The 17,496-nt window shown below is 32.2% G+C and overlaps 1 protein-coding gene across 3 annotated transcripts in view; it reads right to left on the bottom strand.

The window, feature by feature from the left end:
- Positions 1-17,496, bottom strand: part of SNF4Agamma (SNF4/AMP-activated protein kinase gamma subunit) — a 79,084-nt gene that overhangs the window by 35,498 nt on the left and 26,090 nt on the right. For all 3 annotated transcript variants that reach the window (XM_011066460.2, XM_087408096.1, XM_087408095.1), the window contains exons 6-7: positions 17,029-17,250; positions 8,369-8,408 (exon numbers count right to left, since the gene is read on the bottom strand). In XM_011066460.2, the coding sequence (XP_011064762.2) occupies positions 8,369-8,408; positions 17,029-17,250 (262 nt within the window). The remainder of the gene's footprint in view (positions 1-8,368; positions 8,409-17,028; positions 17,251-17,496) is intronic.

Below are 17,496 nucleotides of genomic sequence, written 5' to 3'. Positions count from 1 at the left end.
ATTGAGATTAAAATTAATCTAAATTAGTAGAAATGGACATCAAATGGAATAAATAAAACTATTATTATAATACAAATGAGTGACAGGACTCGTGCGAATTCCAAGCGTCACTCAAATAAATCGATGAGTTGGCAAAGTGTTGAGTGAATCGTGCTAATGCATACTTAATATATTAAATACGAATTGTTTGTATATTCTACTAGTGACGTAATTGTTTTTCAAGTTCAAGGAGAGACGCATGTACGAGTAACATAGATTTTTTTTTTGCACAAAGAAAGAGGCACGTTTCTAACGAGCTTAACTGCATACTTTAAACGCAAACTACGTGCTTCTCCGATGAAAAAAATTTGCGATAATGTTTCCTCTGTTTCGCAGCGAGATTATTCCAAGCGGATGCAAACGTTTTTAATCTCGTAACTCGTATATCTGGCACAATCAATATATTATAAAAATGTACGTGGAGGCGGGAATGAGGATAAACAATTCATGAAATAATTACATATTTTACTTCCCGGCGTTTATCCGTTAACTGTAAAGTAATCCGCTGCATTATCACTCATTGTCATTACAGAACATTAATATTATATTGATCACGTTAAAAACACGATTCATGAAACGTGCATAATAAAAAAACCTCGTATAATTTTTTTTTCTATATTTTTATATACAACGACGAGTAATCAATGAAAGAAGAGCTTACATAAGATGCGTCTTTATCATTATCTCTTTCGGTATCTTTTGCTCGGAGGCTCGGCCTAAACACTGAGACGAAAGGAAACGGACTTGATCTCTCTCATTAAAAATTTATGATATCTACGCGACACGCCGCGGTGTGTTTACTCACCACGAGTTTAAAGTCATCGCTCGACTCGATAAGAATGCGACTTTGATAAAGCTCGCCGCTGCCGTCGCGATCGAGTTTTATCGAAGTTGCACTCTTATCGTGCGTCGAACGCGCGATTACGATGGATATGCGAGAAGAGGAAGAGAAACTGAGAGAAGTGGGGAAAGAAAAAAAAAATGAAGCGTGCGAGATGTTGCGGTGAAATCTCTCCGAGAACGGAACTTTGGACCGCCCGCGAATCGGTGATTCTATTTTTTACGGCATAAATATAGTATCTCTCTTTATTTCGCAGACAACTTGCGTCCTAAAACAGTGCTGTTCAAGAATTGTAGTTGTGGTCATTGGCTTGACACATATAATGCCTATATTCATTGCCTTCTATTTTCTTAAAGAAGATAGGAAAGAAAGATAACAGGCGTGAAAGTTGACACACGTCAACAAGTCGATGCTTAGAATTACAAATCAGCACTGCCCTAAAATATTAAGGAAGTTCTCACGTTCTACTTTCTAGTGCCTCAATGGACAGTTTATTCATAATAATGTGTAAACAATTAAAATAATGGAATAAAAAGATTACTAACAATCTCTTATACCATTATACATAATTATTGTTAATTTTATATGTCACTAAATATTTTCAAAATGACAAAATAAAAGTTGTAAGATACTCATTTGATGTACATACTCGCATCGTCCATTTGACATATATTCCAGCCTTTTTTATTGAAGATGAAAACTTCTTGTAAACTGTACGGTCAGTTTAAATAAAATTTTACGAGAACAAACTTAAGTGTTTACTTTATAATTGTAACGATTTTTAAATTTGCTGTCTTATACATAAGTGCTGCCTTAATTTGAAAGAGAATAACTACAGAATAAGGTTATACTTTCAATTTGTAATGTAAAATTCTAGAAATTTATAATTAAATATCAGAAATTTTTTCTAGATATTATTGATATTATTGGGTCATCTAAAAAGTATCCGCGGTTTTTTGTCACTAGATGTGTGTTGATGGTCATATATCTAGTGATAAAGTACCGCGGATACTTTTTAGATGACCCAATAATATCAATAATATCTAGAAAAAATTTCTGATATTTAATTATAAATTTCTAGAATTTTACATTACAAATTGAAAGTATAACCTTATTCTGTAGTTATTCTCTTTCAAATTAAGGCAGCACTTATGTATAAGACAGCAAATTTAAAAATCGTTACAATTATAACTTTTGTATTACATGTATATTATAGACTTGTCTTATATTCCATCAAACGAGAATCTCCTTGATAAGCTTTGTCCATCTGTATTTCTCTTTTTCTTTTCTCTTCGCAGGATCATCAGAGGATCAGGAATATTAGGTCTGCTCACTCGGTACCTTCGCTTTCTCTCTCTCTCTCTCTCTCTCTCTCTCTCTCTCTCTCTCTCTCTCTCTCTCTCTCTCTCTCTCTCTCTCTCTCTCTCTCCAGTGCCCAAATATATTTTATCTCACTTTTAAGTGGAAAAATTTCAAGGGATTTCAAGCAATGTGAACAGACCTATTGATGAGACGCTCATTTCTCGTCAATATTCCGACGAACAAGACCCGGCGTGACGCGCGGCATTTCCGGTTCCAAACATGGAACAATCGATGCGCGAATCTCTCCGGGGAGACCGGTTTCTCCTCAAGGCCGACGAAGACCCTCCAGCCTACATCGACATGCCGAGAGAATCGGAGTCACACGCATCGAACTTATTCCCCGTATCGTTCCCTCGCGCGATGTAGAATAACAATGTGTATGTGCGTGCGCGCGCGCGCTAATATTACGCCTCTCTAATACGTAAAAAGGGATGACCTTCCTTTTCTTCCTATATTGCGTCCTATATTGTCGAAAATGGCAGCGGCGACAGCCGGGCGAAAACGAAAAGAGATTTTTCATTGCGGAGATTTAATCTTATTCCGGTTTCTACACTGGAAAAAATGTAATAAATTTTAATGAATTACTTGTTTGAATAGTACTAACTAAATATGTTTACTAAATATAAGAAATATTTATATATTTGATACACAAGGATCATTAATTTAATCAAATTATTTGATTTAACTCATTTTTTTATTAAATAACTATTAGTCTATTGTTACTATAAGTAAATATTAAGTTGATTCTATTCAAAGAAATATTTATTAAAATTTAGTACCTACATTTTTTTTCCTCGTCTCAATGTAAATTAACTCTAATCTCGATTCAATATTAAAACGTAATAAGAACAGACTACGTATTCCTATAAAGTTATCATTATTGATTTAGAAAGAATCAGGTAGCTTGAATATTGTTTTCTCATACTGCTCTCTCTCTCTCTCTCTCTCTCTCTCTCTCTCTCTCTCTCTCTCTCTCTCTCTCTCTCTCTCTCTCAAGTATTCAGTTGAAGAGAAATGCTAATATATTCAATTTTTTCTAACGGAGCTAAGATCAGAGAATGCACGGTTTATGGGTTCAACTCACTTTTAATTTTTTCTAAGTTTTAAGAATTAAAAATAAATAAAAACCAAATTTATTTATTTCGGATTAATGTCCGAAATTAGAATTAATCTACATTGATAGAAACGGACATTAAAGGAATCCTGTCCAATATTTAATTGTAAGAATCAGCTTGACGTATCGATTATTCACACCTTCCCTTTTTTTAATGAAAGTAAAAAAAAGCAATAAGCGTAAACATCAGCACATGTGAAGTCATTGACTGCATTCGGAAGAAAAAAATTGCTTTGTAACTGCTGTAAAATTTTTAATAAGATTGATCTTGCTCTTAATCATTCATTGGACCTAAATGTATAAACCAATCATATTGAAAAGTCTTACGCAATTGCAAAGCTGTTTTTTCTGTTCAACACGGCCAATATTTAGGCATTACAAATATCTTGGACAACATCTTAAATCCGTATCACACTACACATCCAATTTCGAATTCGAGATTAAAAATCACGAATTGGAAATTGAAATTCGATGAGTCAAGTAATTTTAATTTCAATTTATTTATTCGTTCTGACTGGCTGACTTCCAATTCACAATCCTCAATTTCCAATGCATAGTAATAACAAGAGTTGAATGCCTAATTGAAGATTAGAATTCAGCCAATTCAGAAATGAATTCAGAACAAAATGAATTAAAATAAAAATCGTTTAATTGATCGAATTCCAATCTCTAATTCGCAAATCTCAATTTCCAACGCGTAATGTGACACGAGCTTTAGAGAACGCTGCTCTACTCTTACTCGTAATGCTTCATCCTCTCCCTTTGTTGTCCCTTTAACGCTCGATATAATGCCAAGTGCGATAGAGGCGTGGAAATGAATGAGGGAGAACAGGCTCAATGACGTTTGGGAACAACGTAGTTATGCGAAGAGAAGTGAGTCAATTTCCTAAGTGATAAAAATTCGCAAATGCGTTTGACAATACGATTACGCAATAACACGAATAAAAACAATAAGGAAAGAAAAAAATAAATGAGAAGAATGCCAAACGAGATGCCGATGGAGATACCGAGTGAAATCCGCGGCATCTCCATTCGCGTCGTCATTGGCACTCCGAGAATGGACTTTACGCTGCGACTCCGTTTAAGGTGACGATAACAAGAAGGCGATAAACCGCTGGCTGAAGTAAGGAGACAAGGAGCACTTACGAAAGATGGCGAATATGATCCGGTTTTTCATTTCTTTAGATCTGTTTTCTATAGGCTGAATTACATTTCTGGAATTTAAAGTGAAATAGAAATATATTTGATATTTGACTAAAGTGAGAAAGAAAGTTCTAGTGCAGAAATAAAAAACAGACCCTTTGTTTATCTCGTTCTCTCTCTCTCTCTCTCAATATTTTCCAATAAGAGACATAGATGATAGTGTAATACACAGTAAATTAAAGACTCTATAACAGAAGGCCTTTTCTTTCCAGAACTTCTTGCACGGTTCAGCCTTTTTTTCTTATCTCTTTTTGTTTTCACATTAGAGTGAAAAATAGAAAAAAGATGAACTGCAAATAGTTTAGCTAAAAAAAACAGACTTTGGTGATTAGAATCTGGTCACAAGAAATTTGTCAAAATTCTATGAGAGAAAAAGATACATGTAATTTCTCCTTGAATATACTGTCTCACTTTAACTTATACTGTTTCACTCTATAACTTTAATTAAGATTACAGAGTAGAATAGTATAAGTTAGAGTGAGATAGTAATATGGTGTCCCAAAATTCGCCATTAAAAATACCGTAGCAAGGTAGTTCTAAAAAAAATTAAATAAAAAAGTTATTTGTAAATTTTCATTTCAAGTAGCAATTTTTTAGATAGTAAGGCCAACTATAGACTATGTTTAAATGGCCATATATCCGTAATTTATGCATGTGATAGTATTAATGAGCGCAGTTCAGCACATTCATTAATACTAACAGGTGACTATCTAAATGCAATTTGATCATATTTAAATACTTGTATCAGAAACTATTGCTTAAAATAAAAATTTACAAGTAACTTCTTTTACTTCATTTTTCAAAAACTTTCTTGCTTTAATATTCTAAGTCGCGAATTTGGAAGCATTCTTATAATACAGGATAAAAATTATATGCATTTTTCTTCTCGCTTTTCTCTTTGCAAGATTTTAAAATAAATAAAATCGCTCTCCAATCGTAATCAGCTCTGATATGAGTCTCTATAGTAGATTATTATATCTTTATCGTTTGCCAATGCTAAACAAAGATGAAATAATCACTGTGTTATATTGTTTCTTATTGGCAAGAAACTCTTTCTCTCTCTCTCTCTCTTTCGCAGATATGTGATTTTTCGACCAAACGGCGGATACGTGATACGAGAAAGGAAATGGCTCACTTGCCCTTAACCCTTTAACCCTTTAACCCTCGCTCGGCTCGGCGCGAGCGTGCGAGAGAACATCTCTCCTCGGGGAAGAAAATACGAAGGATCACACTTCACGTCGATCAAGTCACGTAAAACAATCAACGCGAAACGTCAACAGGAAAACCGGCGACAGGGTGTCGTGTCACGAAACTCATCGAAGAGACGTCTTGTCCTTCAACCGCGGACGAGCCGTCACTAACCGACTAACACACACTAGCGGATAGTATACGACGCGTGCGACGTGATGTTTACGTTCCGGACCGCACGCGTTGCCACTGTCGTCGCCGTCGACGGCGACGACGTGGTGGTGCCGTGCCGCGAGGTTGAGTCGAGGAGGAACGCGGGAACGCTGGAGTAGATTCTCGAGTCACGTGGATGCGCGGTATCGGGCCTGCGGAACACCGCGAATATGCCGCGAACCGGCGACCGCCGTCCAATTTCGAGTCTCGCGGGCATCGATCGTCGTATCCCGCCGTGCTGCTACTGAAGCGTGCGTGCGTCATGCTCTCACTCCGTCGCTCTGCCGCTTCGCTCAGCATCGCGTCGCGTCGAGCCCGATTAAGAGCATTCTCGCGTCACCTACACGAGAGACGGTGAAATTCCTCGAGAACCGAATGTGCTCGGAAGGTACGCGCGTCAATACCAACGTATGGCTAATTCTAGTATATTTACAGGGTGCCTTGTAAGTTTTGGGTACTGCATTTGTGTAGATAGAAAGGATTAAACTGACAATGAGTCGAAAAGTCCTCTACCATTTTGCAATTTTCGTAATAATTAACAAGATATTAATTATTAAAAATTACCGAATATTAGTCTTGAATAATTTTTTATTCAAATAGTATCCAGTTTACAGAAAAACTGCAAGAGACAAAAATCATTAATTTTCTTTTTATAGAACTCTAAGAATTTTTTCAGAATTTTTTCAGAATTTATCAACTTTTTAGTACTGTATTTTCTTATTTTTACCATAAAAATATATGAATTCTTAGAATTTTATGAGAAGAAAATATAAAAAATTATTCAAGACTAATATTCGGCAATGTTTAATAATTAATATCTTGTTATTGCGAAAATTGCAAAATGGTAGAGGACTTTTCGATATATATCATTGTTTATATTTTGTATGTGTATGTATAATATAAATAATATTAAGGTTGTACTGCTAAATTAAAAAGATAAAATTAAGTTAAAAAGTTAATTAATTTTAACTAAACTTAGTTACATTTTAGACTCTTAACTTTTTAACTTAATTTAGTTACATTTTATAATTTAGTAATTTTATATTGTATAATCATTACTTGTGAACAAAAAAAATCATATTAAATAAGCTGTAAGAAAGGAAAAATACGAAAAATTATGTAAAATAGTCAAACTTTTTCTTTTTCTTTTTTGGTTGTTCGTTTGAACCACATTTAACTTTTAATTTTTTAATTACTTTTTTTATTAACTTAATTTTTAATTCAATTAATTTTATTATGGATTAACTTGTATTTTAATTAAATTAAATTTTCAAGGCTGTTAACTTTAATTTAATTTAGTAAAAAAAAAAGTTAACTTACTCAACCCTGAATAATATATTAATATGTGTATTATATAATAATATATTATATTAATATTATGTTATAAGATATAATTGATCGAAACAAAAGTACGCAGCGCTACTTCATTATAATTTTCTAAAATCACTAACATACAGACACTTAAAAGCACAGTAATCTTTCGAAAGTAGAGATTTTAAGCTTTAAAACTTTTGTTTCAATTTAAATTTCATTCGTTCATTTTTAATGAAGTTACAGTTATTTAAATTTTGAAAAGTTCATAACGCTACGAACTTTTGTTTCAATCAAATACACAATTCTTATATATATTTAAATATTATATATATATGTAAAAATTATGTACATATTTATAATAATATTTATATTAATACGTCATACACATATGTATATAAAACATACATCGTAAATGTTTAAGTTATTTAAATATCTACGAGATTAAATATCTCATAGATATTTAAATAAACGTAAGATTTCAGTAAATCATTAAAATTAAGTAACAAAATATGAGGCGCAATGGAAAAATATTAGAAACAAGAATATTAAATATTGAAAATAATTAAAAAATTAGGAGATTAGAAATTGATGTAACTCACAATAGATACAAATAAGAAATATGAATATATATGTCTTATATTGTACGTTACGTTTAATCTTTATCTCTAATTTTTTTATTTCTAATATTTAATATCTATTCCTATTTCTAATATTTCATCCATTGTACTGAATGTTCAGATTGTTGCGTGTAAATAAAAAATACTTATCGATAATTCACAATAAATTACCGACGTGTCGAATAGGTGACGGCACCTATCTCGAATAAGCGCTCATGTGAAGAAGGAGAGTCAATTCACACTCGGCTCCCTCGCAAACATCGAACAAATGTCCAAGAAATTAATATTCCACGTGCATCCTTGGTGTGCGTTAACAGTTGAAGAAATAATTCAATGACGCTTCATGAACCCCCCCCCCCCCCCTCATCCACCGAATAAAAATAGATCTCTTATCTGCCGACGTATTATCTCGTTATGCTTTTTCCTAACAATGAGATTAAAGAAATCTTAACAGACAATTTAATTACAGTTACTTACTCTGTGACGCTACTTGTGACTGGTGCTGCACTGCCGCTCGCTGAAACAGAAAACGAGAAAACGAAAGTCAGTCGGCATTCGTCACATTTTGCATGAGAGGAATTTTTAATTTACCACCTGGCAATGGTCGCAAACGTCTCGCATTTTCCATATATACCTGAAGTTCATTTGCTACGCAAATACATTCCTGTTCATTGAAATTGCAGCGCGGAGAAATCTTGGAGACATGCAAATATCGCGGAACTTTACCACATAAATTTTAAATTTATACTTTCTACAATTAGCCGTGAAGTGATACCTTCCCCGAGTTTCACAAGCACACTTGAACGCTAGTCTTTTGTACGTTTGAACGTTTCCTTTCAATCTAGATTCCTTTCAATCTAGATTCCTTTCAATCTAGTTCTACATTCTAAACAATCGCACGCTTCTGTTTACAATCTCGATGAATAGCAAGTGCAATTTTTTGACAATTTTTTTGACAATTTTTTGACATCTGCGATATCGAAAATAAACGAAGCGACCATCGCTTTAAGTCTACAATGAAATTTCAAAGCGCAAAACTTAAGCTTCAAGCCTTAAGTCGTAAGAAATTGACTAATCACAGTTGAATAACCGATTATGACTGGCCAATTTTTTTACGGCTAATAGCTTAAAGCTTTTACATCTCAAAATCTCATTGTAAATGCCGCTAAAAATATTACAATTTAGAGCAGTGCTGTCCAAAATTTGTAATTGTGGGCATCGGCTTGACGTGCATCGATATATAATGAGTCCGTTGGATGACTCAGCCAGGATAAATGTATTCTTACTTCGTCCGAATGTTGCATCTTCAATTTTTGGAAATTTCTGTCGAGTTCAATTCATGCATTTGTAAGGTACAACCGACTATGCTAATCTCGGAAAATCGTCAAAATCAAAATGAAGAAAAATATGAAGAAAAAAAAGTGGAAATAAAGATAAAGAAGAAGTATCAATATTCATGCCTATTGTCTTCTTTTTTACATATAATAGGTGATTGATATATATATATATATATATATATATATATATATATATATATAATATATATATATATATATATATACACACATCGAATCAAAATGTAGAAAATTACAAATCTTAAGATTAATCTACAATGTGCTCTTTACTTTCTGTTTCTTGTTTTTTATTAATTCTCTTGTTTTCTCTCTTTGCAAAAATTTTAAATTTATTATACGCGTAATTTTACTCACGCGAAATTTTTGCAAATGTACACCATGCATTCGACAATGATATGATAATTCGTGACAACTTCACGGCAGTTAAAATTTTAATTGTCACGAAGTTGTATCGAACCATCGAGAATTCATGTCACGAATTATTATAATATCAATGTCGAATGACGAATTCATGGTGTGTATTCGCAATAATTGCGCGCATAGTAAATTTAGAGAAGTAAAATCTTTATATTGAAAATGCTTGCAATGTCAAAAAAAAAAAACAATTAAAGATTAGAAAGGGCTTATAAGAGTCAATGGCCTCATCAAGCCTCATCTAATGCATGTCCATCTCTGTTATTAGGTTTATTATCTTAATAACACTACTGCATTGATTAGAATATCTGAAGAGGGCTTAATCTAGAAGCCGAAACATGTAATTATTCAAATTTTAATTTATAAAGTACAATACATTTTGTTTTGTAATTTTATATTATATGATTTGCGTTATTAACTCTTATATGCTCTTTCTAATTTTTTTTTACATTAAGAGTCCTTATTTAATTTAAGTCAAGAAAACAACTTTCAGAAATACAGGCAACTCGAATTATATCAGTATACCAGCGCAACGCGGTACAAGTTTTTAAAGAAAATAAGCTACTAAAAATGCATTACCCACCATTACTCATAAATCAGTGAAAAAAAAATCATAGCGTAATAATTAAAAAAGTATTTTAAAGAGGGAAGATTACATTTTACGACACAATTGAAGAAATTTGCAGATAAAATTGTTTCTTCCGAAGTTCGTTAAATTTTATCTCGGGCAAACGAAAACATAAAAACAGAGTAAGAAGCAAAAAGGTGAAAGATAAAAAGTGGTAAAAAGCACAAAACAAAAAAAAAGAGCACATTGTAGTAGCCTTTAGACAGCTCTGGTTTAGAGACAAAAAATCGAGTCTAAGACGTAAGTACATTTTGCAAAATCAGCCGAATGCCGGATGCTTCAAGGCTTTTGGCATCCAAGGAGCGACTCCGAGGTTTTGCTCCGAACGCGTCATCCTTCTTTCCGCTCTTTATCCATCGGAAATACGAAGACATCTCTGATGATTCTCCGTTTATCCGCCAATTCTAGACTCGTCGCCGATTCGCATAACCGATCGCGTCGCAGCCGCGTCGTCGCCTACGTCACTTATGTCGTTGACGTGAATGGCAGTTTGTTGAGTAATTTCCTGATTACAGGCACGAGCTTTTTTACGTAAGACACGCCACGTATGTAAGTGCGCCGGAAAGGTGAACCGAAGACACGATCGGAGACCAGATCAACGAAAGCTCTTCGCCCTTTCTGCTCTCGAAACTTCATCACTCGCTCGAACACATGAGACAATTAGTTCCACGGTCACATGCAACATAAACGTGTCGTATCGCGTTGTCTGCGTGATAAAGAGGATGATTACTAATACAATGTGATCCATATGTTGCAGGTGCAGTGCACACATTTTGTCGTCTTGTCTTACAAACAATCGCAAATGATATCATCATTTTTTCCTCTCTCCCTCTTCTATGATATGTTTTAAGCTTTTTGCTATCATTTCAAGTTCTTCCAATCATTCTTTTCCTATATATTTTTTTTGTATTTTTAGTTTGTTATTTTTGTTTGTTATTTTCAGCGTTTAAAAAGATGCAATTCTAAAATGCTCAATAAATAACAATTTATCTACTCTCTTCTTCCACGATCGTTATTTTCTTTTTAGTTTAATAATAATAATTTAATGCTCATTTCCAGCAATGCCAATTAAAAAAGTATCAATAAGACCAAAAAACGAGCAAAATGATTATACGATATTAAGATGATATCTACGTAATTAATTTAATGTCCAATGATGTAATATATAAAACTGATGTAATATATTTCGACTACATAGAGTCTCCTTCAGTTTGCAACAATCAAAAGGATGATATACAATATTTAAATATAACTCTATAACGGTGATGCACAATCCGCGGCAATTCCGTCAATTAATTTTCTGAAACCCGTTGTCTCATGCTGAAATAAAAAATTTTATTTCTTGTTTTATATAAATTATGAAAATTTATGCAATAATGATTTAACAGTTTCATTTGAGATATTTATATTTTTAAAAATCTTTAAGAATTTGTATTTAAAAATGTAGTTATTTCATAAATAAATAGCCTATAAAATAGTTTATTTTTATAAATTATCTTAATTTTTAATTTTTTTAACAATGATGCACGACTTTTCTTAAACTAAAATCTATATCTAGAAATGACTTTCAGTTTAAAAAAAGTTCGCATCACACTCTATAGAATAATATGATATTCAAATATTCATAGCTCTATGAGAGGGAGAGAAAGAGAAAGAGAAAGAGAAAGAGAGAGAGAATACAATATTTAAATATATATATATAAAAGAATAAATTTAGAGTAAAAAATAAAAGATAAAAAATTTTTTTAATCTTAGGGTGATATTTATAAATCGTTTTTATTTTAAGATTGTCTTAAGTATTATCTTAAGATACTAATACGGCCTTTTGATTGGTTTGTGACATATTAAGATTGTACATAAGACGATCTTAAATATAAGAACTAACCATGAATGCGAGCTGCAAGAAAGAATGAGACATAAAGATACAGCATTCAAGTTAGTAAGTAAAGAAACATGAGACACCAAGAGGATATATTGAGATAATTAAATATATGCAACAGATAAATCCGTTCATATCACAATGAAAGTAATGAGTACCGTATTCATAGAATCAATAAAATTCAATGAAAAATTTTGATATCTAATCCGTAGAATAGCATAACGATTTATTGTTTCAGAGTAAGAAAAGGTTGAGTCCTAAGCTGAAAAAGTTTTTTTATCATTGATATTAACCTTATCTTGAAAAATGTTATTAGGTGTTGGAATTAATTCGTAGCGTTTTACAAAGTATTTATAAGTTTTAAAAGTACTTTCATTAATGTATTTTTTAATGCTCATGTGAAATAAATAACATTCTTTCATTAAAAAACGCTACGAATTAATTCCAACACCTAATAAAAGTGTCATAAAATGATATAAAACTTTACTCTAAATTTATAATTCTTTTTATATGTAATATTTAAATATTGTATCATCCTTTTAACTATTGCGAAGTGAAGAAGACTTTGTGCAATTGAAGTTACATCACATTAATTTTGAAAATCATTGGACATTAAACTAGTTATATACAATATTATTTTAAGTATCTTGTGAATTCTTTTTACTCGTTTCTTGCCCTTATTATCACTCTTTTTTTGCTCTGCACTCACGAGCTTGACATTTGCTAATATAGATCAACTTAACTTGTCAGTTCATCTTTTATACTTCACCTTTACTACATACAAAAAATACACACTGTATTTAAATGTTATTTATTTATATACATTTCAAGCATTTCAAAAGTTTTCATAAATTTATCATAAATTTATCATAAGCATCAAATTTCAGGGTTACTACATGAATTTAAAAATTCCCTGACTTTTCCAGGTTTTCCAGAAATGGAAAATATTCCATGACTAATATAAAATATGTAAATTTTAACATTTAGACTTTGGGAATGTAGGAAAGCTAGTTTATATTATTGAAAATAACGCAAAAAAAGCTTAGTAATATAGTAAAATTTTGGGTGCAAATTCGAGCCAGCAAAAAATAAATTAGTTTTGAAAAAAAGAATGCAGTTATGACGAAAAAGAGGGATCAAATAAAAATACTGAATAAAATATAAATTTTAATTATTTTATTAAAATCGTTAAAAATGCACAAGTTTTGAATGTATTTGACTATAAGCGTCAGATATAATATTTAAAAAATTATAACAATTATTTGAAATACGAGTAGTTTAAAGAAATTGTGAGCAAATTTTAAAATTCCAGACTTCAATTTCCCTGACTTTTCCCGGTTTTTTTTAGATCTGTGGCAACCCTGAATTCATTCATATAAAATATATTTTCAATTCTAGTAAGTCATTAATGCTTCGATCAAGACTATTCAATTAAAACAAATTTTATTTGCTTATTATATAAAGTCATTTTTCTGCAATAAAATTTAATAGATTCTTCAAGAGAAAATAAATTCTTATTTTGAGTCACAAGTTTTTCTAAAATTTCTAATTGAGTATATTTTAAAACTATTATTTAGAAAATATTGTTTGCTAAAGCCATCATTTAAAAAAAAAGGAAGAAAAAGAATAATCACTTTTCTCAGCAGTACGTTGATATTTTCTGTGTTTAGTTCTAAGAATTAGAAAAAGATAAAGATTAAATTAAATCGAGATTAAAAAATTAATTTACATTGGTAGAGATGAACATAAGAACAAGTAATAGTAATTCTATATAATAAGGACAATTCGTTCAATTCAGCTGAAGCTGTAAATTTTAAACAACGATACGCTTCAATCACAATTAATTCCCCTATTATTTCGCGTTCAATGGTGTAAAAATAAATGACAAAGTACTTGACGTCGCCCGCAGACTTTACATATGTTTTTCAAGAAAAATTTTTTTCTTCTTTTCCATACATCAACGAGAGAATTCCAACACGTGGTGTTTATCCAAGATAAATACCTATACACTAGTAGTGTGAATACTCTGTTATCGCGATTTGAAAAGCATGTCATAAACCGGGCTCAAGATTTTTCCATTGCAAATTTCATATTGTTGGTAACCCGACGTGACATTAAGCCGCCTTGCCATTCTTAATGGCAAGAGGATCGCATCTTCATCTAGGTCGCGCCGACGAAGCCGCGAGAATCGTAAATCTTTTAGGATTCGTATGCACGTTCTTCGGAGTCTCTCTCTTCTCCGACGCATCTACCCTCGGAATTCTGCTTCAGCGATTCCGCGAAGGCGCGATATCTGTATCTTGTAACGTAACCGCAGGAGAATGCTTCTACGAATCGCTACAATTTGGACACGTGTTGTCAAGAATCCTTGAGTTGGCTTTAATCCGTAGAAGAGATCAACAACGATTCTCGGTGTCTTCACTTTGAGACAGAAACTCTCAATAAATACCATTAATAATATTACATCAATATTATAATTTCCTACTCAACAATTAAGTATCACAATATGTGTTATATTACATTTATATTTTTAAATAAGAAATTAGTGAACCGGAAATCCAAAAGGAGTCTTGGAGAAGAAGTAGAAAATTATAATACTGATGTAATATTACTTGTTAAGTTAATTCGTTTCTCTTTCTCTCTCTCTCTTTGTTTCTTTTTCTCTCACTTTCTCTCTCTTTTGTATGATTATTCCAATTAACATCAATCACTCCTGTAAGTTTCTTCGAGTCATCCAAGAGTCAACCGATACACATGCACTGTCGCGGAAGCAATGCGGTTGTTTTTCTTCTTTTACATGTTTGATGTCGTATGTAAGCGGCGTCACTGCGTGAAAAATGCGTCTCTCTCTCTTTCTTTCCCGTCTCTCTTTCCGTTTGACACAAGTATACGTACGAAAAATGCTACCTCCCACTAGCAGCGACCGTGCTCGACTGCACTCGTTGTGCTCTTTCGCAAGCACCAAGGCAACACACACCTGTTCCCGAGGAACTGTCGCGAACTCGCCTGATCGCCGATCACGCCGAGTCATCTTCATAATGCGCGAAGAAGAAACGTCTTTCTCGCCTACCGTAATTAATCAAGCAGATGTTGCCGAGCTCTATGCTCTTTTATGTCATGTTAATCATCTTGAGTAAACAAATGTATCTCAATTACCGAGATATTTCTACGTAGACTTTAACAGCCAAACTGTGCCAGCACGCGTATCCTGAAGCCAGAAATAATAAGATGAAGATAAAATAAAAATATTAAATGCTCCACCAAAGAGAAAAAGCTATGTGGCGAATATAAATGTAAAGCAATAATATTTTAATTGATTCTTTGATGTTTTTATTATTTGAAACTATTAAAGATAAATTGTAGTAAAATTTACAGTGCCTGCCCAAAATTTCCAGTCAATATATCGTTCATTTGTTACAACAATGGCACAATTTAAAAAAGTTTTTCCAGAAGACGAATTTTAATGTTTGGAACATTAAAATTTTGTAATATTAATTTTGAACTGCAATTTGCATGTAATAATTGATTATACAATTATAAGTAATACAATTATGTATGTTCTTTTAAAATAGGTATATTCTGATTTTTTAAGTTTCTTTTCTGTAAGCAATTAAAATATAATAATAATTTTTTAATTATATTGTTGTTGTAGCATATGAGCGATATAATTTTACGGATAATTTTTGTCAATCTGTTTTTAATTTACATTATAAGTTAATAAAAATCTTGTTATAATCAATTTAAACACAATATTTTAAACATAAAATATATTAAGTATTTGTATACTAAGATTTTTATTTGCAATATTTTTTATCTAAACGATACAATAAAATTAATCATTGGCAAACTGGAAACTTTTGGCAGCCACTGTATTTCTAAAGTACACAAATTAAGTTGATTATCTTCAATGACTTCAAATAGTAAACACAGTTCGAATATAAACAGATTGAAAACTAATCTATTCTGTTTTCAACTTTATTATAATTTTATTTCTAAAATATAGATCATTTTTTACATCAAATTTATAGAAAATTCTCTCAATAATTTATTCATAAAACACAATTTGGCCGTAAAAGTCTTTCTATAGTAATAACGTAATAAATATATCACATAAAGCATGCAATAATACATTTTTAATATCATTTTTTATAGCTTTGCGCAATTATCAATAATAAAAAATGTTCTCAATGCACCAGCGATGAATCTTTAACGCATCTCTCGTGAACATCGTAACTATTACGTTTTTCCCTAGTTACGTATCTAATTGCAATCGCATTTACATATATAACACGTTGCGTTATTTGACGATACGATGTATTATTCAGCGTGCAAGCTTGACAGGTAATAATTTCCTCCGACAATGCCCCGAGTTAAGAATCGAACGATGAGAAGGTAGAGAGCGTGCTTGCCTACTCTCAATACGAGCACACGATAAAAAAGACGTCTGCCTTTACTGAAGCGGATACTAGATGCGTGTTGTTGATTATGCTCGAATGATATGTATTTTCTAGATTATAGTTATCACACACATCATAATTTGAAACTGTCTCACAGTTCAATATCCGTATTCGACACGTAAAAAACTAAATACAAATTCGAAGATTGACATAACAGCCTGCATACATGTAGAACGTTACGTTAAATGTCAGTAGACATACAGCTCTGATATTTTTAATCAAGAGTCGTAATATGTGAATCTAAATGCGGTATAGTCAGATCTCTCATAGCATCTAAATGAAAGGCCTACCACAATCTTTCACGTGATATAATTCGAGATATTACTTGAATTGATAAATATTGAGATATAAATGCAACTATTATTGCTTGGCATGTCAGTTATGAATAGTAAAGAACCGCTTACCGCTTTCCGCTTGTCCTCCGCGCTCAAGGCACTGTGGCTCCTGTGCCTAATGAGATCCATGACTTTGCTCACAGGATTCCTGCTGCTCTCGGATCCAGCTCTAGGCCGACCGCTTCCTTGGTCTCTATTCTCCTTTTGTTCCTTCTGGCTTTCTCTATGATGCTCCTTCTCCGTATGTACATCCACCGACGAGCTTCCATGCGAACTTCTATGCAAGGAATGCTGGACAATCATATAATAAAGAAATTAGTAATGTTATAATGTATAATGTTATAATGTATTAGGTGTTGGAATTAATTCGTAGCGTTTTTAATGAAAGAATGTTATTTATTTCACATGAGCATTAAAAAATACATTAATGAAAGTACTTCCCATCACTTGTAAAACGCTACGAATTAATTCCAACACCTAATACTTAATAGTAATGTATGAGCTTTCTAAAATGTGATATTTCCAATAAACTTCTAT

This window comes from Acromyrmex echinatior, chromosome 7, assembly GCF_024713525.1.
Source record: "Acromyrmex echinatior isolate Ae372 chromosome 7, ASM2471352v2, whole genome shotgun sequence".
Classification (NCBI taxonomy): Eukaryota; Metazoa; Arthropoda; class Insecta; order Hymenoptera; family Formicidae; genus Acromyrmex; species Acromyrmex echinatior.
This window is presented reverse-complemented; position numbering and strand designations above follow the sequence as displayed.